The sequence below is a fragment of the Ailuropoda melanoleuca genome, chromosome 1, assembly GCF_002007445.2.
Source record: "Ailuropoda melanoleuca isolate Jingjing chromosome 1, ASM200744v2, whole genome shotgun sequence".
Classification (NCBI taxonomy): Eukaryota; Metazoa; Chordata; class Mammalia; order Carnivora; family Ursidae; genus Ailuropoda; species Ailuropoda melanoleuca.
Window position 1 is genome coordinate 206,700,996 of NC_048218.1, and position 27,987 is coordinate 206,728,982.

At 45.5% G+C, this 27,987-nt stretch overlaps 1 protein-coding gene across 3 annotated transcripts; it reads left to right on the plus strand.

The window, feature by feature from the left end:
* Nucleotides 1-6: 6 nt before the first annotated feature.
* NUB1 (negative regulator of ubiquitin like proteins 1) lies at nt 7-27,987 on the plus strand. Of its 3 annotated transcripts, none has more exons than XM_034639714.1 (15): nt 7-101; nt 2,730-2,847; nt 5,194-5,361; nt 7,239-7,297; nt 8,293-8,363; nt 11,040-11,222; nt 11,395-11,486; nt 14,459-14,565; nt 19,859-20,045; nt 20,943-21,050; nt 21,820-21,972; nt 23,910-24,056; nt 25,480-25,575; nt 26,261-26,438; nt 26,640-27,987. In XM_034639714.1, the coding sequence occupies exons 1-15, from the start codon at nt 31-33 to the stop codon at nt 26,816-26,818; spliced, it is 1,917 nt and encodes a 638-aa protein (XP_034495605.1). In that variant the 5' UTR covers nt 7-30; the 3' UTR covers nt 26,819-27,987. The 3 variants fall into 3 exon arrangements, with proteins under 3 accessions (XP_034495605.1, XP_002915528.1, XP_034495606.1); XM_002915482.4 differs by lacking the exon at nt 7-101 and adding an exon at nt 126-300 and having other exon boundaries at nt 26,640-26,818; XM_034639715.1 differs by lacking the exons at nt 7-101; nt 2,730-2,847; nt 5,194-5,361 and adding an exon at nt 7,877-7,982 and having other exon boundaries at nt 7,272-7,297.

Below are 27,987 nucleotides of genomic sequence, written 5' to 3' on the forward strand. Positions count from 1 at the left end.
GCGGCGGGGGCGGGGCCAGCCTCACCCGGAATGAAAATAAACGGCGGCCGCTGCCGCATCCGGGCACTCGGCGGGTCGCGGCGGGCGCGGTGGTGGCGCAGGTGAGGAGGCGGTGGCCAAGCGTTTGGTCCCTGACCGGGGCCTCACCGGCGCTGTCTGGCGCCCTTGTTCCCGGCACGACCCCGACGCATCCCCCGCCCGGGGCGGGGCGCGGCCACAGCGACGGGCGGCTGGCAGTGGGCGGCGAGCGCGGAGGCTGGCCGGGGCTGGGGGACGCGCCGACGGTTCGCGCGGCCCTAGGTCTGCGCTGGGCTGGGTCCGGGTGGTGGTGGGGTGTTCATCTGGAGTTGTTCTGGGGGCGAGACAGAGGAAGCTATGTATACACTAAAGTAAATCTCATTAGCCGGACAAAAAGCTTGAATCCTAACCCTGCTATTCCAAATATGTCATTTGGGATTCGTATTTGCAGTCGAAGCTAGATTTTCTTTGCTATTTAATGAGAAAATATGGTTGAGTCTGCATTTCTCTGATGATCTGGTTCTGCATTTGTCATCTCCTTCCCTTACTCTTATTTTTTAGTACAAGAATCTTTTATTACTCCGCCTAAGATGATAATACGATGGATTTTGAATATACGTGTGTATATATACGTATATTTGAAAAGCTCTGGGTAAAGGTCCCATAGATCGATTCATTACAGAAGTGAAAGTGAAATTTTTAAAGGAGTGATTTATAACGTTTCGCTTTCAGTTTGGAGCAGTGATATTAATGAATTTCTGGCCTCCCCCGTCCTTGTTTTATTGAGAAATAATTGACATACATCACTGCTTTTTTGGCTGAAATGTGAAACATTGTGTGGCACACATAATGAAACTTTCAGTTCTGTAGTTAAAATTGAAACTGGTTTATTAAACTTTTTTTGATTTGATTTCAAGTACGTATCCACTTTTTATTCTGTTGTCTATAACAAATTTTGATAAATTTCAAAACAGCAGATTAATCTTTTTTAAACATTAAGTCTTGTGCCTGTGGACTTCCATCTGTTCTGTTGATTTGTTCAGTGGGTACTGCGTTTGTGAAACCCTTGGGGCCTTTAGTCAGACCTTACAAAGAGCTTGCGTCCCTCCGTCAACAGTCCATGAAATGATTATCCCTCCCCGTTGATATTTAATCCAGAATTCATGAAGATTTATGCGTACGGAACTATGTAGGGTGGTGGTGTGAGTTATTTGTGTTTGAAAAGCTACTCATGCTTTTCTGTGTGAGCAGCAGTTTGCTAGTGCTTGAAGATCTAGGTTTCTCTCGTGGGTCACCTGGCTGCACAGCAACCTCCGGGATGTGTTTGTTCCTTCCTCCCTTTCCTCCTTCCTGTCCTGATGACCCTCTTTCTCCCCCCAGACTGGTATAGGATAGATTTGAACTTTCTTTTAAAATATTCATTTATGGAATACACTGAAGTTAACAAACTTCATTTAAAAATTAGGTGAACTGGGTTTTGCGGGTGTGAAATACTACAGGCCCTATATAGAAAAACAGAAAGTTACTTATCAAGGTGATGGTAACCTTTATATATATTTTTTACTCTATAGAACTTGTCTTCATCATTCAGAAGCTAGTTACCCTTTTACTTTTCTTACTCTTTCTCTGATTTGGCTGTTGACATCTCTGGCAGCCTTCCCCACCCCTTCGAATTGCTACGCTAGTGAGAGATGAGACAGCTGCATTGCTGCCAGGGGCGTCTTTGGGAAAGACTAGTTACATACACAGGACAGACACGCCGCAATGGATTGCGGGACAGAATGCAAAGGAGTCCGGTGTTGTAGGCAGAAATCCCAGTGCTACTATGGTGCTAACTTTGTGTCTTTGGCCAAGTCATTTTACAAACCTGGGGCCTGGGTGTTTTCAGCCGTAAAATGATGATCCAACCCGTGTTAGATGTGAATAGTGTACATAGATCTGCTCTCATGTGCTTATTGCAAAATATATAAAATTTTTCTAGCGAAACTTTTTAATTTTAAAATTTCTGATATAGAGAATATTGATAGTTCACTGTTCCAGCTAGCTTTTATGTTTACCCTATCAAGGTGGTTGGTCTTTGTGTTAAACTCATCAAAATACAAATACAAGAGAATTTTTGTATCTATGTTGAATTGTTTATGAAAATTAACAGCTTTAGGGACTCATCTTTCTTTCACTTGATCTTTTAGATCAGAGAATAATAGTTTAAGAAATAGAAAAGTATAATGTTGCTACATATTAGCAACTTTGAAATACATATTTTATGTAACATATAATATGTAACTGTATATAGTGTATTTTAGCATAGGTATAGAATGTGTATATTTTAGAGAACTTTAGAGCTAGTTAAAACTTAATCTGAAAGTAATTCAGAGGGGCGCCTGGGTGGCTCAGTCGGTTAAGCATCTGCCTTCACCTCAGGTCATGATCCCAGGGTTCTGGGATCAAACCCCACGTTGGGCTTTCTGCTCAGCGGGGAGCCTGCTTCTCCCTCTCCCTATGCCTGCCACTCCCCCTGCTTATGCGCGCTCTCTGTCAAATAAATAAATAAAATTTTAAAAAATAAAATGAAAGTAATTTAGATTAAACAGGAGAGGGAGCGGTGGAGGGGAGCTCTTCTTACCACATTGAACACATCAACGTGTTTGGTAAGTTATAAACTGCTTTGAAATGTAGTATGGGGATTGCTCATGTACTGTTTTGCTTTCCAGGATGGCGCAAAAGAAATACCTTCAAGCAAAATTGACCCAGTTCTTAAGGGAAGACAGAATTCAACTTTGGAAACCTCCATATACAGACGAAAATAAAGAAGGCGGTTTGGCGTTGAAGGTATTTTCTTTTAAGACATAAATAAATAGCAGTGTCAGAAGTCTCCTTGGTAAATAAGATTCTGAAGTCCCTGGAAATTTCCAGGTTTACCTGTGTAAAGTTCTGGCATAACCAAAAGTATTAGAGATAAGCAGGTACCCACTTTTTACTAGGAATTGACAAACTTACTTTTGTTCGGTAAGATTTTATTCATATGAGAATGTTCCCTAATTTCCCAGGCACATACTATTTTTAATACCTTCACAGTGTTACATAAAATTAGCATTTGGGAACTGATTTTGCCCTGCTGGTGCGCGGTATTGATGACGCCACTAAGGGTGTGTATTACGTGTTTGTGGGGAGCAGCTGGTTGGTTCTCGGTTCTCCTTGCTGGCGTAGTTCGCTTTAAACAATTGCTCCCTTCCCCCAGCTTTTTTTTATACCATGGCTCTCTGTTCATTTGTCCAAAATACATGTTTCTAATACTTCTTAATCTTTTATGGTGACATCAGAAATGGCATTATTTTACGTGAGTGAGGTTTCTAGAAATTGAAGTTTGCCTGTATTTTCAAACAGAAAAACATTAATCATTTCTGACAGAAATTTTTTATATTGGAATATAGCGTCTACTTCTTTGCTTTCTCAGTCCAAGTATCCTGAGATAAATGATGGAGTGTTTATCAGGAACTAAAGATTGTCACAAGGGCATCATATCGTCTGGGGCAGTGACACATTGATGTGCTTGGGAGGGAAGAGTTTTTCTTCCTGTCTTTCCCGTTCCTGACAGGCCTCACTTTTTATTTTTTGTAACCCATCTTGTGACCTTTTTTCTTTTTCTTTTTCTTTTTTTTTTNTTCTTCCTGTCTTTCCCGTTCCTGACAGGCCTCACTTTTTATTTTTTGTAACCCATCTTGTGACCTTTTTTCTTTTTCTTTAAAGATTTTATTTATTGATTTGACAGAGATAGAGACAGCCACCAAGGGAGGGAACACAGGCAGGGGGAGTGGGAGAGGAAGAAGCAGGCTCATAGCAGAGGAACCTGATGTGGGGCTCGATCCCATAACGCTGGGATCACGCCCTGAGCTGAAGGCAGACGCTTAACTGCTGTGCCACCCAGGCGCCCCTTGTGACCTTTTTTCTGAATTTGTCTGTTATAATCCCTTGGCTCCGAAGCTAGGTATGGCATAAGAAAGCTATTTGTTCTTTGTCCCCAGTACCTGACACAGAGCTCCGAAAACCCTTGGAATATCCGCAGTGGTAAGGGTGATAGGAGCATCTTTTGTTCCAATGAGGCAGCTCTTGGTAATACCTTCAGGATGGGGCTGGTGGCCAAAATGACCAAACTTCAATTAGAAGATTAGACTTTCGGGGCACCTGGGTGGCTCAGTCGGTTAAGTGTCTGACTTTGGCTCAGGTCATGATCTCAGGGACCTGGGATCGAGCCCTGTGTCAAGCTCCCTGCTCAGTGGGGAATCTGCTTCTCCCTCTTCTTCTGCTGTTCCCCCCATTCTCTCTCTCAAATAAGTAAAAAGAATCTTTTGAGAAAGGAGAAAAAAGATTAGATTCTCAGCCTGCTTTCCAACCTTGCGGGAGGGGAGAGGGCTGGAGATTGAATTAATCACCAGAGGCCAGTGATGTAATCAATCATGCCTACATAATGGAACTCCCATAAAAGCCCTTAAATGATGGGTTTCAGGGAGCTTCCAGATTGGCAAACATACCCATGTGCTGAGAGGGCAGCACACCCCTACTCCTCAGGGATAGAAGCTCCTGCGCTCAGGACCTTTCCAAACTCCACCTATGCATCTCTTCACCTAGATACTCATTTGTGTCCTTCATAACAAACTGTGATCGCAAGGATAGCATCCTTCTGAGTTCTGTTGAGTCGTTCTAGCAAATTATTTTACAACCAGTACCAACGATTCAGAATTTTCTGTTAAGAAAGTTATTTAAGTCTCACTTGACTTGTTCTCACAAGTTAGAAAAATAAGAACGCTTTGTTTTTTTTTTTTTTTCCTTTTTATTCCCTCTAGTAGAGTTGATCACTTCACTGTTCCTTAAAGCAATTTATAATGTATTACAGTGACATAAGTCGTGGCCCACCTTTCTTTTGAGCCTAAAACAATCCCAGTTATTTTCACGTCTTCTTTTGGGTCTGTTTTCCTGTCCTTTATTTGTTTTTATTTTTCCCTGGATCTGTTCTAGGCTCTGTACCTCTCTAGATGCCAAGTCCGTCTGGATGTCCCTCTGATGGGCTGACCACCACTCAGCAGTTTTTTGCCTCAGAGTCCTTCATTCGCTGTTCTGTACTGTACCCCTTTTGTGAGTTGGCACTACATTGATCTCTTTTCTGATTTTGCTTCACAGGACCTTGCTAAGAAGTACTCTGACAGGCTAGAATGTTGTGAAAATGAAGTAGAAAAGATAATAGAAGAAATACGTTGCAAAGCAATTGAGCGTGGCACAGGAAACGAAAATTATAAAACAACAGGAATTGCTACAATTGAGGTCTTTTTACCTCCACGGCTAAGAAAAGTGAGTAATTTTCCCAAACGAGTACATGTAGCGATGCTTTGTTACTTAGTGATAAATTATGATTTTTTTTTTAAAAACTACAATCCAGAGTTCAAGTTCTTCTAAGTTACTTCACATGCTGAATGTTTATCAACTTCAGAGTTAATTTTATGAATTCTTAAAGTGGAACATTTACAGGGTAGGTTTGTCCCTCTTAGGCCTCCCAGACTTCACAAAGCCATGCATCACATGCTTACCTTTTCTAGAGTTGAATGAACATTTAGAAATAGTGGGGAATTAAAAGAGTACTTCTGGGTTTCCCAAACCGCGCACAGTAGGACACATCAGGAAAGATGTCGAGAGGGTGGTCAGCTGAGTGCTCAAGCGGGGCCACCTCCTGGCAGGGCCATGTCCTCAGTAGTTCAAGTCCAGAAATGGCGCTGGGGCAGGGTACCCAAAGGTTGCTGGCCTCTGAGGACTGATCAGTGTTAACCATTTTCAGAAGATATGAAAATATGTATGTGTGTGTCAGAGCTACCATAGGACCCAGCAGTTTTACTCTAAGAGAAATGGAAACCGTGTCTGTGCAGAAACTTGCTCGTGAATGTTTATAGCAGCTCTGTTCACAAAAGAGCTCTGTCTAGCTCTGTCTAGCCAAAAGGTGGAAATAGCCCAAATGTCCGTCAATGGGTGAACGGATCAACAAATGCACTATAGCCACACCGTGGACTATCATTCAGCCATGAAGAGGAATGAAGTGCTGACACATCTTCAACATGGCGGAACCTCAGGAACATGAAAGAAGCCAGACACGAAGGCCACGTGTTGTATAGTTCCATTTCTATGAAGTATCTAGAATGAGTAAATCCATAGAGACCGAGACTAGATTAGTGGTTGCCTGGGGTTTGGGGGATAAAGGGAGAGAATGGGGGTGCAAAATATGGTATTTTTTGGAAAGGATGATGAAAATGTTCTGAAATTTGATCATGGTAATGGTTGTATAACTTCATAAGTGTACTGGAAACCACTGACTCGTATTTTAAACAGGCGAGCTTTATGAAATGTAAATTATATCTCAGTAAAGCTTTAAAAAATTTCTAGGAAAAATAAAGAGCTTATGAGGAAGAGGAAATTTTATATGTATCTACCTCAGGATGCCCGTTCATGAATTCAGAGGGCTACCTATACAGTCCTCCTCTTTGCTAGTGTCCAGCCCCCGGGAAACCAGACCACCAGTCAGAGAGCTGGTTGGCGGGTGTGGAATCTGAGCATGTTTGCATCGTCTCCTAGGCTTTCCTAGTGATTCCAGTTTTTCTACCCCCTTGAGGGCTGCTAGGTCACAGGGTCAGCACACGCCAGGTCTTGTTCAGTAGCTCCTTCGCCAGGCGTGCATCATTTCAGTCCTTATCATCGTCTGATATCAACCTTCCTGATTTTATAGTTGGAGTAATAGCACCAAAAAGTGTCACACTATAGTACATTTTCTCCTTTTTTTTTTGAATTTTTTAATTTAAATTCAATTTAGTTAACATATAGTGTATTATTAGTTTCAGGGGTAGAGTTCAGTGATTCATCAGTTGCATATAACACTCAGCGCTCATTCCATCAGGTGCCCTCCTTAATGCCTGTCACCCAGTTACCCCATCCCCCACCCACTTCCTCTCCAGCAGCCCTCCGTTTGTTCCCTAGAGTTAAGACTCTCTTACGGTTTGTCTCTTTCTCTGTTTTTATCTTATTGTATTTTTCCTTCCCTTTCCCTATGATCTTCTGTTTTGTTTCTTAAAATTCCACATGTGAGTGAAATCATACGGTATTTGTCTTTCTCTGACTTATTTTGCCTAGCATAATATTCTCTAGTTCCTTCCATACAGTTCTTTTATTTGCCTTTTTTAAAATAGGATAGGAAAAACCTGTTGGAGACCCGACTGCACATCACTGGCAGAGAACTGAGGTCAAAGTAAGTATCTGTCCGGTGCCCCAGCTGCTTGACCCTCCTACACTGGCTCATAGGATCCTTTGTGACAGTACTGTAAGAGAGATAGGGCAGGTACTATTCTCTCCTCACTTAGTGGAAAGGGAAATTGAGGCTGCAGAATGTGATCAGACTCACACTGGCAGTTAAGGGCAGAGCGAGAACTCAAGACTGGCCCCGTTTGCCTCTATTTCCTGGTATAACTTGAGATCAGCGGGAGCTCTGTGCCTACCACCTACCAGGTACTTGATAACATGCTTGAATCAGTGAATGAGTGATATAAATAGCCTGATATTCATCAGATCATTAGCTTTCGATTTTATTTTGTAGTGCATTCATAACTTGCTGTGACATTCAGCAAAGTGTTTTAGCCAATTTCAGGCTATTGGCCCATCTGTAAAAAAGAAAAAATACTTGTCCCGTACTAGTGACATTCTCACTTTTGAGACCTGGTTGGTTATGTCATCCACTTCTGTGTTTTTAAGTGGTGTTTTGAGTACCTCCAGGGCTAGCCAGCCCTCGTCTCTGAAGCTGATTTTTCTCATTTTCTTTGGTCTACATCAGGGCTGTTAGGGATGGATTCAGGAAGCATCATTCATTGAACACACATGAGCAGAAGATGGTTTGGAGCAACCCTCTATTATGGGCTCCTCCAAGGAGACCGCAGAAGGTATAGAGAATGGATTTTCTCCTGCCATGCAGCCAGGGCCCTCCTCTTCAGATGGCTGTTCCGCACAAGTGGTCTCCACTTCCTGAGGAAACAAGTAGTAAAGCAGATAGTTTAAAAAAGAACATTGTCTCTTACACAGTTTCACATAACCGTCTAGTAAGCTGGCTTTATCGTGAAGTGTTTGGGAGACGGTAAATCGAAACACTTGGGCTTTCTGAGTGAAACGTATGAAATAGCTGTCATAATTAAACTCTATTTAACGGATAATAATAAATCGATTACCTGCAACTTGTACCGGTTTATTTTACAGAATTGCTGAAACCTTTGGATTTCAAGAAAATTATATCAAAATTGTCATAAACAAGAAACAGCTTCAACTAGGTATGTCATGGCAAAGTGCAGATTTTGTATCGAGTTAATGTAATGACTGCATCTTTTTTTCTCACCGTTTTTCTATTCACAAATTTCTAGTGCCTTTACTGCATATATAATCTAAAATTGATTACTGTAGAGCTGATTAAAATAAAAACGTAGGGGCACCTGGGTGGCGCAGTCGTCAAGCGTCTGCCTTCGGCTCAGGGTGTGATCCCAGTGTTCTGGGATCGAGCCCCACATCAAGCTTCTCCACTAGGAGCCTGCTTCTTCCTCTCCCACTCCCCCTGCTTGTGTTCCCTCTCTCGCTAGCTGTCTGTATCAAATAAATAAATAAAATCTTTAAAAAAAAAAAAGTAAAGCAGAATACAACTTTTCTAATCAGTGTTTACTGGGTGTTCTGTGCTAGTGGGAAGAACAGACGCTCATTAAAGGTCTGAGGAAATGTTATAGAACGGGAAGTGTAGATGTGCTCAGAGTGAAATGGGGGTTCCAGTAAGTTCTCTCCAAGGCAGAAATGCTATTGCTGAGTGAGGGCAGTGGGGCATGTTCCAATTGAGAGAGCCTCCTATCGGAGCGCCCTGATGTGAATTTGAGCAATTGAAAAAGGTCCCGTATGGCCGAGTGTAGACAGTGAGGGGAGGGTAGTGCTTTCTAAGGAGGGAGGACCAGGCAGAGGCCACAGAGAAAAGGCTGTGGCAGTGGTTCTCAACCAGGGGCAGTTTTGCCACCCAGGGCACATTGGGCAATGTGTGGAGACATTTTTGGTTATCATGACTTGGTTGTGGGATGGGGATGGAGGCTTGTGCTCCTGTCACTCAGTGAGTCAAGACCAGGGATGCTGCTGAACCATCAGACAGGGCGCCGAGCAGCTCCCACGACAAAGACTCATTGGCCCGTGGCGTCAGTGCTGCTGTGTAGGAACCTGGGCCCTGTGAACTTGTGCAGTATTAGAGTATTTCTCCCAAGAGAGGCTGGGAGCCATGGATGCCGGGGGGTGACACGACACATTTGGGTTTTAAACATCCTTTTGGGTGCAGTAGGGGAATGGACTTGAAGGAAGCATGAATGGGCTTGGGAGACCACTTAGCTATTGCAGCCACTCAGGCAGGCACTACAATCGGTTTCCAGTAGTTTCTTAGAGCTTAGAGAGTCAGATTCACATCCTAGCTTGGTGGGATGCAGCCTGCACACAGCCCTAGCCTGCCTTCTCCGTGAGCCATTCCCCATCGTCTGTTCCACATGTCATAGATAGCTTTTCACCGTCCTCTCATCTCTGTGACACTTCTGTTGTATTCTTCATTGGGCGGAAATCCTTGATTTTGTTGTTATCAGATTCATCAATTTCCACCTTATCATTTGTGTTTAAATCAGTTCTTTCCCCCAGCCCAGGGCCACACAGTCTTCTACATGGTCTTCTGTAGGCCTAATCTGCATGCGGTCGGCAGTCTGTCCGGAGGTCCCCTTTATATATAGAAAGGCCAAGGATCCAGCTTTATTCTTCTGATACCCCCACTGAACTTGCCCTTTCCACACTGGCACTTGGTGCCCCCTTTATTAGAACTCTGCTTCTGCACTTCCCATTCTTTCTGTTTACCGATAGGTCTATTCCTGGACCAGAACCATAGAGGGGTTTTTTGGGGGGATATAATGGACATAGAACATTGTATTATTTCAGGTGTACAACACAATGGTTCAGTGTTCGTATATATTGTGGAGTGAGCACAATAATGTCAGCTCACAAACATTTTTTTTCTTGTGATGAGAACTTCTAAGATCTACTCTCTTAGCAATGTTGAAATATACGATACGGTATTATTAACTCTAGTCACCGTGCTGTATGTAACATCCCAGGATGGATTTATTTTGTAACTGGAAGTTTCTACTTTTTGAGCACCTTCACCTATAGAGGTTTTTTTTTTTTTTTATGACTGTGGTTTTGTTGTAGTTTTAAAATCTACTAAGATGAGTCCCGTTCTTGGCTCTTCTTTATCAAGGTGACTTGGCCATTGGTGTATCTTTATCTTTCTACATGGATGTTAGAATGTTTGTCAAGTTTCTCAAGGAAAAAAAAATCTAACAGAGTTTTCCAGAAAAATGTTCAAATTTATATATTTATAGTTCATAATATTTCATTATTTTAAAATCTATATGCATCTGTGTTTATTCTTCATTTTGGTGGTTGTTTATTTACATCTTTGACTTAATTTTGTTAGGTTTGTGTATTTGGTGAATTTTTCATAGAACCAGCTTTTGATTTTGTGAATATGCTTTCATCTGTTTCATTGATGTCTGACACTATCTTTAGTAACATTTTATGTGTAAGGTCCTGAGTGTAAGGGCTTTACTCAGGACCACAGACTTAAAAAGAACCCAAGAGGTTTGCTTTTAACCGCCACAGTGAATTAGCTCTCGCAGTGCCCATTGCACTGTGGCTTCTCGTCTGTTGCTGTGAACTGGGTGTATTATTTCTCCAGTTAGAGGGTACAAATATTCACTGGCCGATTTTACCCTCTGCTTAACAGTCACAGAGTCATACAGCCAGACGTCAGCGTGTTCTCACCGAGCATGTGGCGTGGTGGCTCGCAGGCACGAACGCAGGCTTCAGAGTTCCATTTAACAGAACGGACTGTGATCCAGTACATTTATGGCTCTTTTCGTGATAAGCCTTTCTGGTTTTTACAGGGAAAACCCTTGAAGAACAAGGAGTGACGCACAATGTGAAAGCTATGGTGCTTGAACTAAAACAGTCTGAAGAGGATGTGAGGAGACACTTCCAGCTTGAAGAAGAAGAGCAAAATAAAGCCGAACTAAAAGAAAAAAGGATTCAGAGGACCAAGAGAGGCCTGGAGATCCTGGCAGAGAGAGGTACACAGAACTCTGGGCTCCTTATTTCCCTCCGGGCTGGGAGGAGACGCCGGGCGGGGGGCGCAGCGGTCACCGTTGTCGGGGACTTGTCTTCCCTGCAGTCTAGTACTCGGAATGCCCATCGCTGCCTTCTGGTGTTGAATTAATGGCGTTCCTCTCGGTTTTGTTGCAGCGGAGATGGTGGTGGATCCAGAAACCACACCATATTTAGACATAGCTAACCAGACAGGCAGATCAATCAGAATTCCTCCTTCAGAAAGAAAAGTAAGTACTTTAGAAATTTATGGCTGGCACTTTGATTTGCTGTCAGAACAGAAGTGGTTTTCTGGCTGTTTTATCTTGGACTGTCATCAAGGATTAGAGACAGCTTTCTGTGGGAGCTTCTAAACAGGATGGAAGCCTCTGTCGAGCACCTGCACAGCCGACTCAGCCTGTGATTTTCATTGCAGTAGCACAAAACAGCTCGATGGCACTGTCCTGCGGCGATGACCGAACGTTCCGGAGTGACGGGAGACACTGCCTTCCGCACACGCGGCTCCCTGCAGCAGTGCTGGTTTTGGTGTGGGTTTTTGGTTTTTACCAGAGGGCCATGTCCTCTAAGGGATGGATCAGAATAGGGAGCTGGGCTCGGGGGGCATGTAATTTGGGAAAAGTCGGACAGGGGATTCTGCCATCTCTCCCCTGCCTTCCTGTTTCCCCCTTTGCTAATCTGGAATAGGCAGGCGGTGGTTTTGTCTTTGAACACATCCCAGGGGGTCTTTATAGCCGCATTCTACAGCTGGGACCCTGAGATTAATATCTGATCTGGAGTCCAGTAGCTTCTGGTAATAAAGAGCTGTAATGACTGTGGGTCAAGTCAGTTTTAATTTTTCTGTCTTTAAAGGACAAGTTTGAGTAGGCTTCACTATATGACTTACATTGTTTAAAATGAAGGACTAAAGTTTGGTTTTTTTTTAAAGATTTTATTTATTTATTCGACAGAGATAGAGACAGCTAGCAAGAGAGGGAACACAAGCAGGGGGAGTGGGAGAGGAAGAAGCAGGCTCACAGCAGAGGAGCCTGATGTGGGGCTCGATCCCAGAACGCCAGGATCACGCCCTGAGCCGAAGGCAGACGCTTAACCGCTGTGCCACCCAGGCACCCCTGAAGGATTAAAGTTTTAATGAGAGAACTTGGTAGCTATCAGTGGATTGATGGTTGGTTGTTTTTAAAATGTTGGTAATTATTTGCCCACAACTCTCTTATATTAAATGATGACATCCAGGGGCACCCGGCTGGCTCAGTTGGTGGAGCATGCGACTCTTGATCTCAGGGTTGTGAGTTAGCCCCACGTTGGGTGTGAAGATTAATTTTAAAAATCTTAAAAAAAATAAATGATGATATCCAGACTTTTTGGAAAACTTTACAAGACTGAATTATATTAAAATTCAAATTTAAATATTAATGAACTTAAAAACATTTTTTGGACTGCCCCCTTTTTTTTTTAAGTAAGCTCTGTGCCCAGTGTGGGGCTTGAACTCACAGCCCTAAGATCAAGAACAGCATTCTCTACAGCCAGGCGCCCATGGATTACCTTTTATATTTTATTTTTTTTAAAGATTTTATTCATTTATTTGACAGAGATAGAGACAGCCAGCAAGAGAGGGAACACAAGCAGGGGGAGTGGGAGAGGAAGAAAGGCTCACAGCAGAGGAGCCTGATGTGGGGCTCGATCCCAGAACGCCAGGATCACGCCCTGAGCCGAAGGCAGACGCTTAACCGCTGTGCCACCCAGGCACCCCTGAAGGATTAAAGTTTTAATGAGAGAACTTGGTAGCTATCAGTGGATTGATGGTTGGTTGTTTTTAAAATGTTGGTAATTATTTGCCCACAACTCTCTTATATTAAATGATGACATCCAGGGGCACCCGGCTGGCTCAGTTGGTGGAGCATGCGACTCTTGATCTCAGGGTTGTGAGTTAGCCCCACGTTGGGTGTGAAGATTAATTTTAAAAATCTTAAAAAAAATAAATGATGATATCCAGACTTTTTGGAAAACTTTACAAGACTGAATTATATTAAAATTCAAATTTAAATATTAATGAACTTAAAAACATTTTTTGGACTGCCCCCTTTTTTTTTTAAGTAAGCTCTGTGCCCAGTGTGGGGCTTGAACTCACAGCCCTAAGATCAAGAACAGCATTCTCTACAGCCAGGCGCCCATGGATTACCTTTTATATTTTATTTTTTTTAAAGATTTTATTCATTTATTTGACAGAGATAGAGACAGCCAGCAAGAGAGGGAACACAAGCAGGGGGAGTGGGAGAGGAAGAAGCAGGCTCACAGCAGAGGAGCCTGATGTGGGGCCTCGATCCCAGAACGCCAGGATCACGCCCTGAGCCGAAGGCAGACGCTTAACCGCTGTGCCACCCAGGCGCCCCTGGATTACCTTTTAAAAATTGTTTTAGGAATACTAGAGTTGATAGATACTTCAGGAAAAAAAAAACTTGATTAAAACTAGAAAGTGAGGGGCGCCTGGGTGCATCAGTCAGTCAGACATCTGCCTTTGGCTCAGGTCATGATCCCAGGGTCCTAGGATCAAGTCCCATGTCTGTGTCCGGCTCCCTGCTCAGTGGGGAGTCTGCTTCTCCCTCTGATCCCCTGCTCATGCGCGCGCTTTCTCTCTCAAATCTTTGTTTAAAAACAAAAAACTAGAAAGTGAAATGGATACTTTTTTTTTTTTTAAGAGAGAGAGTGAGAGCATGAGCAGGGGGAGGGGCAAAGGGAGGGAGAGAGAGAATCCCAAGGGGGTTCCAATGTGGAGCCCGATGCAGGGCTTGATTTCATGACCCTAAGATCATGACTGAGTTGAAACCAAGTTAGATGCTTGACCAACTGAGCTACCCAGGTGCCCCATGAATGCTTTTTTTTAAAGGGATACAAGCGTTAATAGCTACTTTTTTATTTATTCAGTCTTACTGAATACTGGAAATCTCAATCAGCAGATACTAAATTAATGGAAACACACAGACAGGTGCTGGTTATGACTCTGTCAGCCACATTCAGCTGAGTGCTTGATTCCAGCCTTGAAATGAAATGAAGCTTTGACTATATTTTTCTTAATTTTGGCTTTTGGATTGAGTTGTGAACTTGGGTTTTTAAAAAAATCTTTATTTGATTTCCTTAGAGTTGATATGCTTTTAATACAATTTGTTTTATTATAAAGTGATTTTTTTTAAATCGAATTTTTTTCTAGGCCCTTATGTTAGCTATGGGATATCATGAGAAGGGCAGAGCTTTCCTGAAAAGAAAAGAATATGGAATAGCCTTGCCATGTCTGTTGGATGCTGACAAATACTTCTGGTAGGTGCTTTTGTACTCGGTGATTACCAGTGTTAAGGCAGCTAGCCCAGATTACACAGCACCATCCCTCCCCATACACTTCAGACTTCAGCTTTTCACCCAAGACCAATGGTTACAGTGAAAAGAGTAGTTATGGTGTAGACCAGTTTGTGAATTATTTCATCCCTTCAGATTTGTAATCTCTCTTCCCTGTAAAGAATTTTATAAACATACGTACTTATTTATTTTTATAGCCCGCATGTCTGTCTTTGTGCCGTGCTGTCCGCCTGCGCTGTCCACCGTGCAGTCTCACTCCACTTTTCCCCGGATGGTTTTGGTGTGGATGTTCTTGATCATTCCCCAAATCTGTCGTTTCATTAGGGGCTGCAAAATAGTGATACCTTATTTTTCCTTCTGCATTTATTGCTGGGATTCCTCTGAAAAGAAGTGTTTTTCCTCATCAGCTGTTTGGTTACAGTGAGGTACAGTTTGTACAGAAAGAATAAAATGCTTGGTTCTTTCTTCCTATTTTCTTGTTTTCAGAATAAATGAGGTGCTTCCCTAGAATTCTCCAAAGAGGATATCACCAGTGAGGTTTTCTTTCTTCCTTTTTTTTTTTTTAAGTATCAATATGAATTCGGCTTTTAACACATTTGATGTGTTTCAAACCTCAGTGCTTAAATTGACCATCCGTGGCCAACAAGTGGGTCCTGTCCTGCATCCTTTTGACTTGATCCCGGTGGTGTCTGGTGTCCAAAGGTGTTCCAGACCTCATCCTACACATTTCCTGCCCCAGATCAGAAATCAGCAGTTCCCAGGGGCTCCTGATTCCTCTTGATGGGAAGTGACACCCGAGAGACTATAATCCTGGCAGAGGAGACATTTGAAAAGTAGCCTTGATATTTGAAAATGGTCAGAAGTTAACAACGTTAAAGTTATTTTCTTTTCCATTTTGATGAATTCCCGAGATATACTGTACACTTTAAGAGGATAAATACAGATGTTTGTAGTTTGCCGACCATATTAGCAGCAAGCACCTTGGGTTTTAAGTGAACAAATACCAGTTTAAACTAACTTAAGCAAAAAAGGGGATATTTGGCGGGGAGGAGGCAAATCTGAAAATAATTAGGACAAGGGCTTGGTACCTTTTGGGTTTTCTTCCTCGCTTGTTTGTCTCTGCTTCTGTGCTGCCTTCATTCCCTTTGGCTGTTTGTGGGGCAGGCGCTAAGTTAGGTCCTTCAAACTCAGACACGTTTTCATTTCCTTCCATAATTGTGATTTTTTATTATGGAAAATTTCTAACATACATAAAAATAAAGATTAGCATAGTGAATTCCTATGTATTTTTTTTAAAGATTTTATTTATTTTTTTGACATAGACAGAGAACGTGAGCACACAAGCAGGGGTGTGGTAAGCAGAGGGAGAGGGAGGAGCAGGGAGCCCGATGCTGGGCTCGATCCCAGGACCCTGAGATCATGACCTGAGCAGACACTTAACTGACTGAGCCACCTGGGCACCCTCCTGTGTACTTCTAATCCAACTTCAGCAGTTACTGAGACATGGTTGATTTTGTCTCTATGAACCTTTCTCAATCTTATCCCAGACAAATCCTTGAAATAATTCTCAGGTCTCCAGGAACCCCTGAATAAAAATAACTGTGTCTTCAGCTCACAGAACATTAACGTGTTCAGTAAGTAGTAGATATAATAACCCAGTAATACTTGTCAGTGCCTCCGTAGAGAATGACATTTTTTTCTTGAAGCTCTCCTTATTCAGGCTGACTTATTAGCATAATTTTAGTGTGAGTTCGTTCTCTTAGTAAAGGAGATCGGCTCTAGCGCACGTCAGGGATGCGGGTGGAAGAGACTTCAGTAGTTCTCTTTCCTTCCCCACCTCCAAGTAGGCTGAGAGTTCCGACAGAACTTTGTTCTGCATCTTGGAGAGCGGTATGTAGTATGACCAAAGTAGTTTCTTTCCTCCCTGTCTAAACAGTAAAGTGGGAGTTCTGCTTTTGGCCAAGATGGAGTAACAGGGACTGGATGTACCCTCTCACCTGAAAGAACTGAAAATTTGGGCAAAGTGTATGAACACTTCAGTTTTCTGGCAGTATAGGACAGTGATCCCCAAGGTGGGGAAACAAACGAGGGGAGCCCTGTGATTGTTTCAGCTCCCTGCCTAGGGAGTCTCTAGACTGCCGTGCAGGGACGAGAAGGCCAGGTGGGGCCTCCTGATCTCCCTGGAGTTGCACAAATGGATCTAGGAATGCAGGGAGGCCAAAGTGTGAGAGGGGAGAGCAGCCTGAGGGAGTAGGTCCGAGAGCTTCAAAAGGTCTCCTTGGTGTATTCTGTTGACTAACGATCCGTTCATGCATGTGAGGAAAACACCACCCGAGAGGTGCAGAGAACAATCTTCAGAGTTCAGAAGGCCGAGAATAATTTGTGCTCCCACCAGCCACAGCAGCAAACTTTTTGATCACAGTGCTTCACAGAATTCAGAAGGGTGTTGTCTCAGCAGTAGGGCAAGACTATCTCTAAAGGCTGCTGTGGTCCCACCTGACAAAGCTTAAAAGCAAGCCTTAAAAAGATCACCCTGTTTTTAAGTCACTTAACTGCATCCCAGACAAAGCTCAGTAATACTTACCACAATACAGAAATATCCAGTCACCAATTAAAAATTAACAGTCATGCAGAGAAGCAAGAAAATACAACCCATAATAAAGAGAAAAATCTAGTCCATGGAAACAGACCCAGAAGTGACACGGAAGATAGAATTGGTCGGCTAGGACACTGAAGTGGTCACTGTAACCGAATTCTGTACGTTCAGAAAGGTAGCGGAAGGACGGAGCGTGTTAGGTAGACGTGGAACATCCACGAGAGAGCCACACTGGAATTGCAGATGAGAAACAGTGTCTGAGGCGAAGAGAGCTGGGTGGGAGTCAGTGCAGATTCGACACCACAGAAGAAAAGATGGGTGCGTGTGAATGATCCAGCAGGAAACTGGAAAGTCTAAACATAAAAAAGATGAACACAACATCCAGCATTGTAAGTGGTTTCAGATGACCTGGTACATAGATCATTGTAGTCCCTCCAAGAGGTGGCAGCTGGGCCCCCACAAATCTTAAGAAATAACACCCAGAATTTTTCCCAGTTTAATGAAAACTGTAAACCCCCAGATAAAAGAACTGTAATGAGTCCCAAGTACAAGAAATAAGAAAACACCAACTGAGATGCACTGTAATCCAGTTCTTTTAAGCCAGTGATTAAAACTGACTTGTTAACTGACCTTCCCTGAAAAAAACATGGAGATACGTAAGCTTAGCTTGCCTTTCTTGAAAATGATATCTTTGTTTTACATAAAAATTTAAAACTTATAAGGCAAATAGAGTACATTTCTGTTAATTAACTGATTCAACCCAAATGGGATTTAATTTTTCTAAAGCTAGGCTTAGTAGGCTTTGTTTAAATAAATATTTCTCATTTATTTCAATTAATGTTTTTAACATGAAAACTTATTGACCCTTGAGTGTGAAAGCTACCCTAAGCCAAGGCAGTCCTAATAAAAATATACTCTAAGATACAATTTTATACAAACAAGGCTTTAAAAATTTTGTTTTTTCCGAGTGATGTGATCAGGTTCAAATATAGGCCTAATGGTTTCAGAATTATTAACTGTTAGTATTGATTTTGTGATCTCTTTTATAGGCCTCTGTCTGAATAGAAAGTGCTGTTCTTGAAACAAAAAGAATGACCTGTCCTTCGCTAGTCTGAGACCTGTGCTTGCATTTATGCTGCACAGTCGTCCCCTCTGGGCTGAACTTGCACACATGGTTCTTTTTTTACCTGAAATGAGGCAGTTTCTGTCCTGCTTTTCATGCATTTTAAACGCGAATGAGTCCGTGCACACAGGTAGGGCATCGAAAACTGTGACAAAATGTCCCCTGCTTTCTTACGGATGGCAGGATTGTCTTCTGTCACAGAAACAGGAGTCTAGAATGTAAGGTCAGACCACGGTCCACAGAGTTTTTCCTCTTCCTCAAAGGCAAGTTCTCAGGCTGAGCAGGCAGTTCAGAGACAGTGCCCCCCGCCCAGGCGCGGACCTGTATGCGCGCGTGTGTGTCACATGTCGTGGGCACCTTACACAACCTTCCCAAAGAGTGGAGACTGTGAGAGAAAGATACGACAGATGACTGGAAAGCCTGCTCTGGTGTATTTGTCCCGCACCCAGCAGACTGTCCCGCTCAGGGTTCTCCTGCCTCACAGCGTAAATGACACCATCACAACGTTTCTTTGGTTTTTCTTTGTTTCTTCCGAGCAGATTTTGATAGGCAAGGCGGGAAGCTCGAGGGGGTGTGGAGTTTGCGGTTTTATACAAGTGCAGTCTTATCTTTAATAGAATACCCATGAAAACAAATAGGCAAGACCTTTCAAGTTTGATCTGAATGTTTTCCCTTTTTGTTGACAAAGTTCTGAAGTGAGGTCTAGGTGTGCATTATGAATTTCTGCAAATCACATTTTAAAAGCAGAATAAATAAGCCTGATGTCCATCTTTGCCAGCATTCCGTCGTCTTGTCTTCTGCCTTCTCTGGAGCTGGGCACAGCATTTAGCCTGCACCTGCACCCCCAGCTCAGCTAAGCATTTAGAACCTGCCATTTTCTGGACTGTTTTCCCCCCCCAGCTTGACTGTGATTGGACATGAATGCCTTGTTTTTGTCAGTTGGGGCATTCATAGTAAGTAGTGATTTGGGGGCAGGGGGTGTCTAAAGGATTGGTTCTCAACTTCGGCTGTACATTAGAATCACCCGGAAAGATTTTCAAAATACAGCATCCAGGCCCTGTCTCCAGAGGTTTCTGTTATAATTTGATGTAGATGGGGTCTCAGCACCAGTGCGAACCAAAAAATAAAATAAATTCCTTACTTCTAGGTGATTCTGATTTGCAGTCAGGGCTGGAAACCTTTGCTTTAAGCCACGGTCTCCTCATGTTTGCTGACCTCATGTTTTCTGACACGGTGACCCCATTTCCACTTTCTGCTTGAACCTTGTTCCCTGTGTAGCAAGGGTGTGTGCGTGTGTGTGCGCGCGCGTGCGTGTGTGCCCCGGGGGAAGGGGGTATTAAACTGTTACTCCTGAGCCCTAAATGCTTCTCTCCCACTGGGAGGATCGCGATGATAAATACAGCTCCCTTCGTAAGCATCGGGGTGTGTGCCGTGGAACAGTCTTTGGGAACACAGCGAAACCCGGGAAAGCCTTCCGCTAAGTCACAAGAAGGTTTTAGTGCGACTTTGCTGCAAGGCCCTTTCCTGTCGCCCCCCAGCGAGTGCTGCCGGGAGCTGCTGGACACGGTGGACAACTACGCGGTCCTGCAGCTGGATATAGTGTGGTGCTACTTCCGCCTGGAGCAGCTGGAGTGCCTGGACGACGCAGAGAAAAAATTAAACCTGGCTCAGAAGTGCTTTAAGAACTGTTATGGAGAAAACCATCAGAGACTGGTGCACATAAAAGTATGTTACTGGGATTTTTCTACCATTTGAGTTTATTCCTGTTAAACGTTTTAGACTGCTGCCAGAAGGTGATTTGACAGTGGTGTGCACGGTGCTCTTGTTAAGCTGTCCACTAATGGGATTGTGAAATGTGTTACAAGTTGGGCTGTTACTTTGGTCTGTGCGGTGTTTAGCTGGAGGAATGCAGTTTTCCAGTCCCAGAACCCCGTCGATGATCACCCCGACCAAGCGGCCTGGTGACTAGGTTCAGTAGAGTCTCATGGAAGATTTAATGCAGAAAAAAATAGACGTTTCGAATGGTAACAGTTGACACGAGTGAGTCACAGCTCCAGCACTACGAATAAGGATTTTTTTTTTAAAGATTTTATTTATTTATTCGACAGAGATAGAGACAGCCAGCGAGAAAGGGAACACAAGCAGGGGGGAGTGGGAGAGGAAGAAGCAGGCTCATAGCGGAGGAGCCTGATGTGGGGCTTGATCCCATAACGCCGGGATCACGCCCTGAGCCGAAGGCAGACGCTCAACCACTGTGCCACCCGGGTGCCCCATGAATAAGGATTTTTGTATGGTGATTTCCACACATTAGCAGAATTCTGCTTGGAAATTTCAGGGCAGCATAAAACATCCCTAGTTTGGGTTTTTGTATACTTATTCTGACCAGAAGGACCAGTGTCCTGGGCACCTGGGGACCAGTGTTCTGGCACCATTCCTTGTGGGACAGGGGATGTCCTTGTCCTCTGAGATCTTTATTTTGCCCTCAGCAGTAAGGGAAGATAGAAACATTTTAGGAATGCTCTTTTGTCCCTGTAGAGGTGAAGGAATTACAAGTGTGAATGTTACCAGATCGGTAATTAGAAATAAGACAGTTTTATCCTTTTTCCCCCCCAATAATTTTAGGGGAACTGTGGGAAAGAGAAGGTATTGTTTTTAAGACTTTACTTGCTTCAAGGTATCCGAAATTATCACAGTGGAAATGGCGAAGAGGCTCGTGACTATCTCAACAAGGTAAGAAAATGAATACTCCAAACTTGTAGCCATTTTCACCTACTTTTTTTTCATCCCCAAACATTCAGTATTTCATAAAGTCAGTATTTTGTGACTAGGGAGGAACATGCGTCTGTCCCCCGTGCCCTCTGCCTCACACACGCCAGCACCATACTTGTATTTGTTAGGGTGTGGGTGAGATGCTGTAATGAGGAAACCTCAGAAAGACAGTGGCTTTAATTGGCTGGCGGTCTCCATGTCTCATGTAGCAGAGTGGAGCTGAGCAGGTGGGTCAGTGGAGCAGCCCGGCCAGCCTGTGTGTGGCAGCCACCGTTGCTCCTGTCAGTCCTCTTCCAGCCAGCAGAGGGGGCAAGAGAGTCCAGGGTCACCTCTGGAAGGACCAGAAGTTGGGGCTGTCACTCCTGCCACAGCCACTGGCCTAGATTTCACCACATAGCTACACCCAGTTGCAGGAGACCATGAGAAATGCCATGTGCACAGCTCAGATTCAGGGGATTTGATTACAAAAACGGAAGAGATAGTGGATACCAGCCCCTCCCATAATACTCAGCCTGTTTCCTTCTGTTCCGTTATGATACATCACATGGGCAGAGTGGTGTCTGTGTTCTTTTTGAGCTAGTTGGTAATAAGCAGAGTTCAGAGTTTTATCTAAAATCCGACACATCGTAATTCACATTGGGTACTAGCTTAATTTTTCAGGTTTTAGCTTTGTATTAAGCTTTAACGTTGTTAAAGTTACACGATTCTTGTATTTTTTTCTTGTCTGTAGGCACGTCAGCTCTTTAAAGAGTTATATATTGATCCATCAAAAGTTCACAATTTGCTGCAGTTGGGGTTTACCGCCCAGGAGGCCCGGCTCGGCCTGCGGGCATGTGACGGGAACGTGGACCACGCGGCAGCCCATATTACCAACCGCAGAGAGGTACCTTAACGTGGTCTCGGAGACACTGGGTCTCGGCCTTTGCGTAGGTGAAACTTGAGGCAAGAGTAAGCCTATTTCCAAGATGCCATAGCTCTCGGGTGTGAAAGAAGAGAAAAAGATTGTTCAGTGGTGGTTATAATCACAAGGAGCTCTTTATGCTTCAGACCGGGAAGAAACGGGAGAAATTCGTTTTAATTGCATTACTTGTCAGGCGGCACAGTTTCCTTGGTTTTCCATTCTGCTGTGGTGGCAGTAGCTCATAAGGACGTTACCCAAGTAGCCTGTGTGTGCGTGTCTCCTCCCTCCCTCTCTCTTCATCAGGGTAGATTTCTGGAAACCATTTTAAAGGGGGCTTTGTTTTCCCACGGAGCCAGTGTTACAGTTTGGGATGGCATCCTAGCTAGAAACATGAGTCAAGTCATAGGGACAATTAACATTATGCGAAAGCAAAGGTACAAGACTACAATCATTTGAAACGATTATAAATAAGTAGATTTAAAAACTTTAGAGTTTGGAGTCAGAGGGCATGTTACCATATCTAATATTGCTGATTTTACAGTAAAAGAGCTGAGGTCAGAGAGAGGTGAGAAGTGGAGCCACTGTTCTCTGAGAAGTCGGCATCGATTTTCTCACAGGTCCTTTCTAGCTGCAGACCCCAATCACAGAAGTCTCCAGCACTGCCTCTGCTGCGTAGCCCAGTGCAGGACCCCTGTCCTCTGCTCCGTCTGTTTTATTTGTCCAGTTTCTAGTGTAAAGGGAAACATCAGAAAAAGTACTTTCTTCCTGTGTCCCTACATGATTAAAAGGAGGGCGACCTGGACGTTTGTCCTTAAAGAAACAGTACTTTGAGGCTCTGACTTTGTGTCAGATCTGGGCGAGATGAAGCCTGAGTCCTGTTCTGCTGGCCGGCAGCACCTTTCTGTGTGTGTGAATGTTCGCATGTTTCTTCTGGACTATAAATGGAAGAGCTGAAATTGGAAGCAGAGGGTGGGGCAGGGGAAAGGCAGCTCACGTGGTGGGTAGGTGCAAATCCAAGTCGAAATGCAAGTGGAATGGAATCACTTCACCGGCCTGTGTGGTTGTGTAGCGGGCAGGACAAGGGCAGCGTGGGGATGTGGAGGCCAGGGTGTTGGGACCCTGAGATCATGACCTGAGCCCACATCAAGAGTCGGACACTTAACCAACTGAGCCACCCAGGCGCCCCCAAAATCCATTTTTTTTTAAAATGACATTTGTTTTAAAAACAAATTCTGAACTCTTCTGATTGGGGTTGGGATGAGAGAGAAGAAGCTAGAACTCTTTGTAGCCCTTCTCAGGCTCTTACAGCAACAGAAGGCGCTTCTGAGAATCAGGGTCAAGAACTGTGGGATTAGATGACCTTTGTCTCCTGACATGGAGCATTCTGGAGGTTTGAAACGGTCTCCCAGGGCCCACGCGGCCCAAGTCACTGCTGCCTGGAGTGGGGTGGGCAGATCTGCAGCTTTGGTATCACCCAGGACACTGCCCCCCAGCCCCACCCAGACTCCACATTTTAACACAATCCCCGGGAATTAACCGGGGGCCCAGAAGGCCTCCAAGCCATGCAGGCAGCTCCTGCACCCCCTCCCTAGAAGAGGGTCTGTCCACTTCTCTGGCAGCGATGAGCTCTCTGGCTGTACGTGGCCTGTTGTGGTGCTGGGTGGTGGTACCTGAGAGGCACTCCCCCCACCCCGGGCAGAGGTCTCCAGCTCCCGCTGGCCTGCCCCAGGAGTGGCGCCGGGCCCCCTGCCCTTGCCACCCTCGTGCTGGTGATTGGGCGAGACGTGCAGAGAGAGGTTCATCCCCCTTCTTTTGTTTTTCACTTTGCCTGGCAACCCCAAGAATCCTACAGAGCACATTGAGCAGGCTTCTTACAGAATCTCAATCCTCAACTCCGTGACTTTGCTGTTTTCCTAAAGGAATTGGCCCAAATAAGGAAAGAGGAAAAAGAGAAGAAAAGACGCCGGCTGGAGAACATCAACTCTTTGAAAGGAATGGGCTACTCTACTCACGCGGCCAAGCAGGCCCTGCATCAGGCCAGCGGGAACCTGGACGAAGCCCTGAAGGTAGCACTGCCCCCCCCACCCGCCCAGCCTGCCCTGAGCGCCCGTGCCTGTGGGCCAAGGGGCCCCTCCTTCACTTAGGCTCCTCTCCGGTGTCCTTCTATGGTGCACGGAGCCCCACTGCCAGGGCCTTTCTCCTCAGTCCCGGTGTGGATCTAAGGGTCAACCTCTCGTTCTCGAACCCAGTGACAGAGCCAGGATGGAGGAGCCCACAGGGCAGAGCTCCGTAAGGTTTCCGTTTGCAACACCAAGAGTTTAGCAGTGATGTGGAGGAAGAGAACAGGGATGCAAGTTTTAATGTAGTTTTCTTTTAATTTATATGTTTTGTTTGAATATTGTTTATTGATTCAGTCAGTGCATGTTGGCCTCAGGGAGCCCCCAGAGTACTGGGAAGACAACACAGTGGAGGAAAGGCCACTGTGTGGGAGCACAGCACGTGGGGGCAGGGGTGCAGCCGAGTTGTGGAGGTTCACACGTGGGCCAGGCAAACGGGGTGCCCGTCTGGGCAGACACAGGGCACCGTGGGGGTGGAGGCGCAAAGCGGGGGCCCTGGGGAGCTGTGCTTGTGGAGCCAGGGGCCGGGGGGCAGGTGTCCCCTTGTTTGCGCTGCTGAGGAGTTCCTACCAGATCGTGCAGGCAGCAAGGAGCCTGCCCTGCTTTTGCCTTTTATTCTCAAGTATATTCCTCACGTTTCCACAAGTGAATGTTTATATACACACGCACACATATATACATAATTTATAAATGGATTTGAGTATCTAGCTTGGCTTCCTGTGCTGGAACAGTATAAAGGCAGGAAGTTCTGACTGCGCGGAGGTTCTGGGACTGGTGAGGCTCCGCCATAGGTTTGACTACACGAGTGGCACCGTGACACGTGCCACCAGTCTAGAAGTAATGTAAGGGGACATTCCCCAGAGGGTTTGGAAGGTTAAGAATAGGTATTGTGTGATGGAAAATCAAGGGTCAAAAAAGCTCATCTCTCCTTGACATTTTAAATCTAGCTCATGACACTTTTCCAAAGAGAAATGACACGGGTCAGCCCTGCAGGGCCCGAGAAGCCTTTGTTTATCGCCCTCCATGACCTGTCGCCCCAGAGGCTGAGCTCTGACACCAGGGCTGTTTCCTTGGTTTCTTTCCAGCCGCTGGCTCTTGTCCCTTCCTGCTTCCTCAGAAGGGACCTTTGTCTGGCACATCTTGCCCCTCCTCCAGACCTCAATGCAGATGTCCCCTTTGCAGGAAGCCTTCTTCGAACACCGGCATCCCTACCCCGCCCCTGGGCTCAGGGACCCTTTTCTCTGCTTCTTTCGCACCCTGTGCCTGGTCCCCCCGCACAGCGTCTTGCACTTGTCTGCCGAGCACCAAGTAGGTGCTTAGTCTGAGTAGGTGAGCAGGTGTGAGTGATGAGTAAATTCCTGTCTGTTTCTAGATTCTTCTCAGTAATCCTCAGATGTGGTGGTTAAATGATTCAGACCCTGAAACCAACAACCATCAAGAAAGTCCTTCCCAGGAAAATATTGACCAGGTAAGGGAGAATGTATTTGCGCCCCTCCACCTGTACAGCTTGTGGGGGGGGGGTGTTAGGGTGACAAGGAGACAGGGCAGCAGGACAGGGCTCCAGCCGTGACTCAAGTCCACCCTAGCAGGCCGGCCAAGCCTGCGGCTGTTGTGATGGATGGAAGGGGAGCAGGAGGTGTTTCCTTCGAGAGTAGGAAATCGGAGAGCAACTGGAAGTCCCTTCTGTAGGCTTTTCTCCTCTTTGCAACAGTACTTTACCTACCAACCACTTCTGCTTTCAGCTTCTCTCCCCACCGGTGACCGAAAAGGTTGTCACTGTGGCGTCTCTGTCCCTGTTGCCCTCCCCTGGTGGCGCACCGAGTGTGTTGTGACTGCCTTTCTGAAGGCCCTGGTCACTAGGACTAGCACGTCCTGTTGGCCCACAAGCCCGTGCCTTTCTGAGAGGACCGGGCACGGGCATGTCGGGCTCCTCCTTCCTCGGTCCTTCCCTGGTGGCGCCGTGCACCTGTTGTGGCAATAGTGGTGTGGCAGGAGGCCACTGCCGTGTGCATGCCGGGGGCAGACACGTACTCCCTGTAAGGCTGTCCTCCCTCGCCGGGCGTGAACACAAGTGCTGCACGTGGGTCCGCATGGTGTAGCCGTGGCCTGTGGGCCGCGGCTGCCGTCACCACCCCCCCCCCGTTCTCCCCCAGCTGGTGTACATGGGTTTTGACGCGGTGGCGGCCGACGCTGCCTTGAGGGTGTTCAGAGGAAACGTGCAGCTGGCAGCTCAGACCCTGGCCCACAACGGGGGAAGTCTTCCTCCTGACCTGCAGCTCGTGGTGGAGGACTCGTCTTCAACGCCATCCACATCCCCTTCCGATTCCGCAGGTGGGTCTGGGGTCTCTGAAGACCAGATAGGGAGCGGCTCACCCGGAGCGGCCGCGGGGAGAAGGCGGTGTCCTCCCGGACGCAGGCACTGGGCTGCGCGGTGTGGCCAGGGAGGGCCTGGGGGACGTGGGTCAGCTCCGTCTCTCTGCGGTGTTTCTCCTCCTGTTCTCCCGACTCAGCGGTGACCACGCTCGGTTGCAGGTACCTCCAGTGCCTCAACGGATGAAGACATGGAGACAGAAGCTGTCAATGAAATATTGGAAGATATTCCAGAACACGAAGAAGATTATCTTGACTCAACTCTGGAAGATGAAGAAATTATTATTGCAGAGTACTTATCCTATGTAGAAAATATAAAGTCAGCAACAAAGAAAAACTGAATAATGAGGAGAAATAAGTACTGAGGTTTTGCTTATAAATTCTATCATTATGAAAAATCAAACGCAGGTCTTTTTTTCCTTCTTTTCATCTGATTTTGCTGCGAGAGTGCTTCCTCCTTGGCCAGAGGGGCGGCAGGGGGCGGGGGCTGCCGGGAGGGGGAAGGGCGCGGCCTCGGGCCTGATCTGTTCTTCCCCGCTGCCTTCCGATGCTGCAGCCCCACCGGTCTTCCCCGCTTGGCTTCTTTTACCCGGAAACGGGAAGGACATTTACTTCCGGAGAATAGGGTGGGCCGGGGAAGGTCTCCAGGAAGAGCTAATGGGGAGGGGAAGCATCCAGACCCAGCTCCTCGTCGCTGTGCCCCGCTCTGCTGCCCTTCTGAGCTCACAGCGGAGCTCTTCCTCCCTTCTTGCTGCGGCCTCACCGCCCATCCCGAAAACGCCCTTTAAACCGGCAGCCATTCCACGCGCTTTGGGGGTCTACAGATGAGGCACCCCGCGGCAGCCGTACCAGGTTGTGGCAGATGGAAAGTCAGTGCTCCATGCTTAGTTTAGTAAAACGTGTATTTGAAATTCAAGGTTGAAGCTGAGAATTTATAGCTGTTCAAAATTCTTTATAAAAATAAAATCTTTTGTTAAATGGGAAAGTCTTAAGTGCTAACCAAAGTAATTAATTTTTAATTAGCGTTTTCAGATGCTGTGCTGTCATACTAAACTCACTGCTCGCTGAGGTATCAGAGATTAAGATCTATTTTCTCCAGATTTGTGGGGGGTTTTGGTACACCTGTGTCACAGCAGACTGTTTCTAAAGGTACACAGCCTCTTAATGGCCCAAATAAGCACTCTCGCCGCGCCGTCCGTTCCTCTGGAGCTGTGTGATGAATGAAAGCCTGGTCCAGCCAGGACACAGCTGGCAGCAGCAGTGTGCGGAATCGAGTGCCAGATGTGTTCCTGCCCCTCTTCCTGCCCTTCCAGAAGTCGCTGGAAGCTCCTGCGACGGAGGGCAGACGGTCACATTGCTGCCGTCGGGGCTGGCTGAAATGTTTGACTTCTTCACTAATCATTTTCATAAAGCTTGAACAGCAGTTCAGTTTGAATGGGTGGGAATCTTTTCTGTCATTTTTAAAATGGTGATACAGATGGAAATAAAAGGTGGAAAATATATTCAAAAA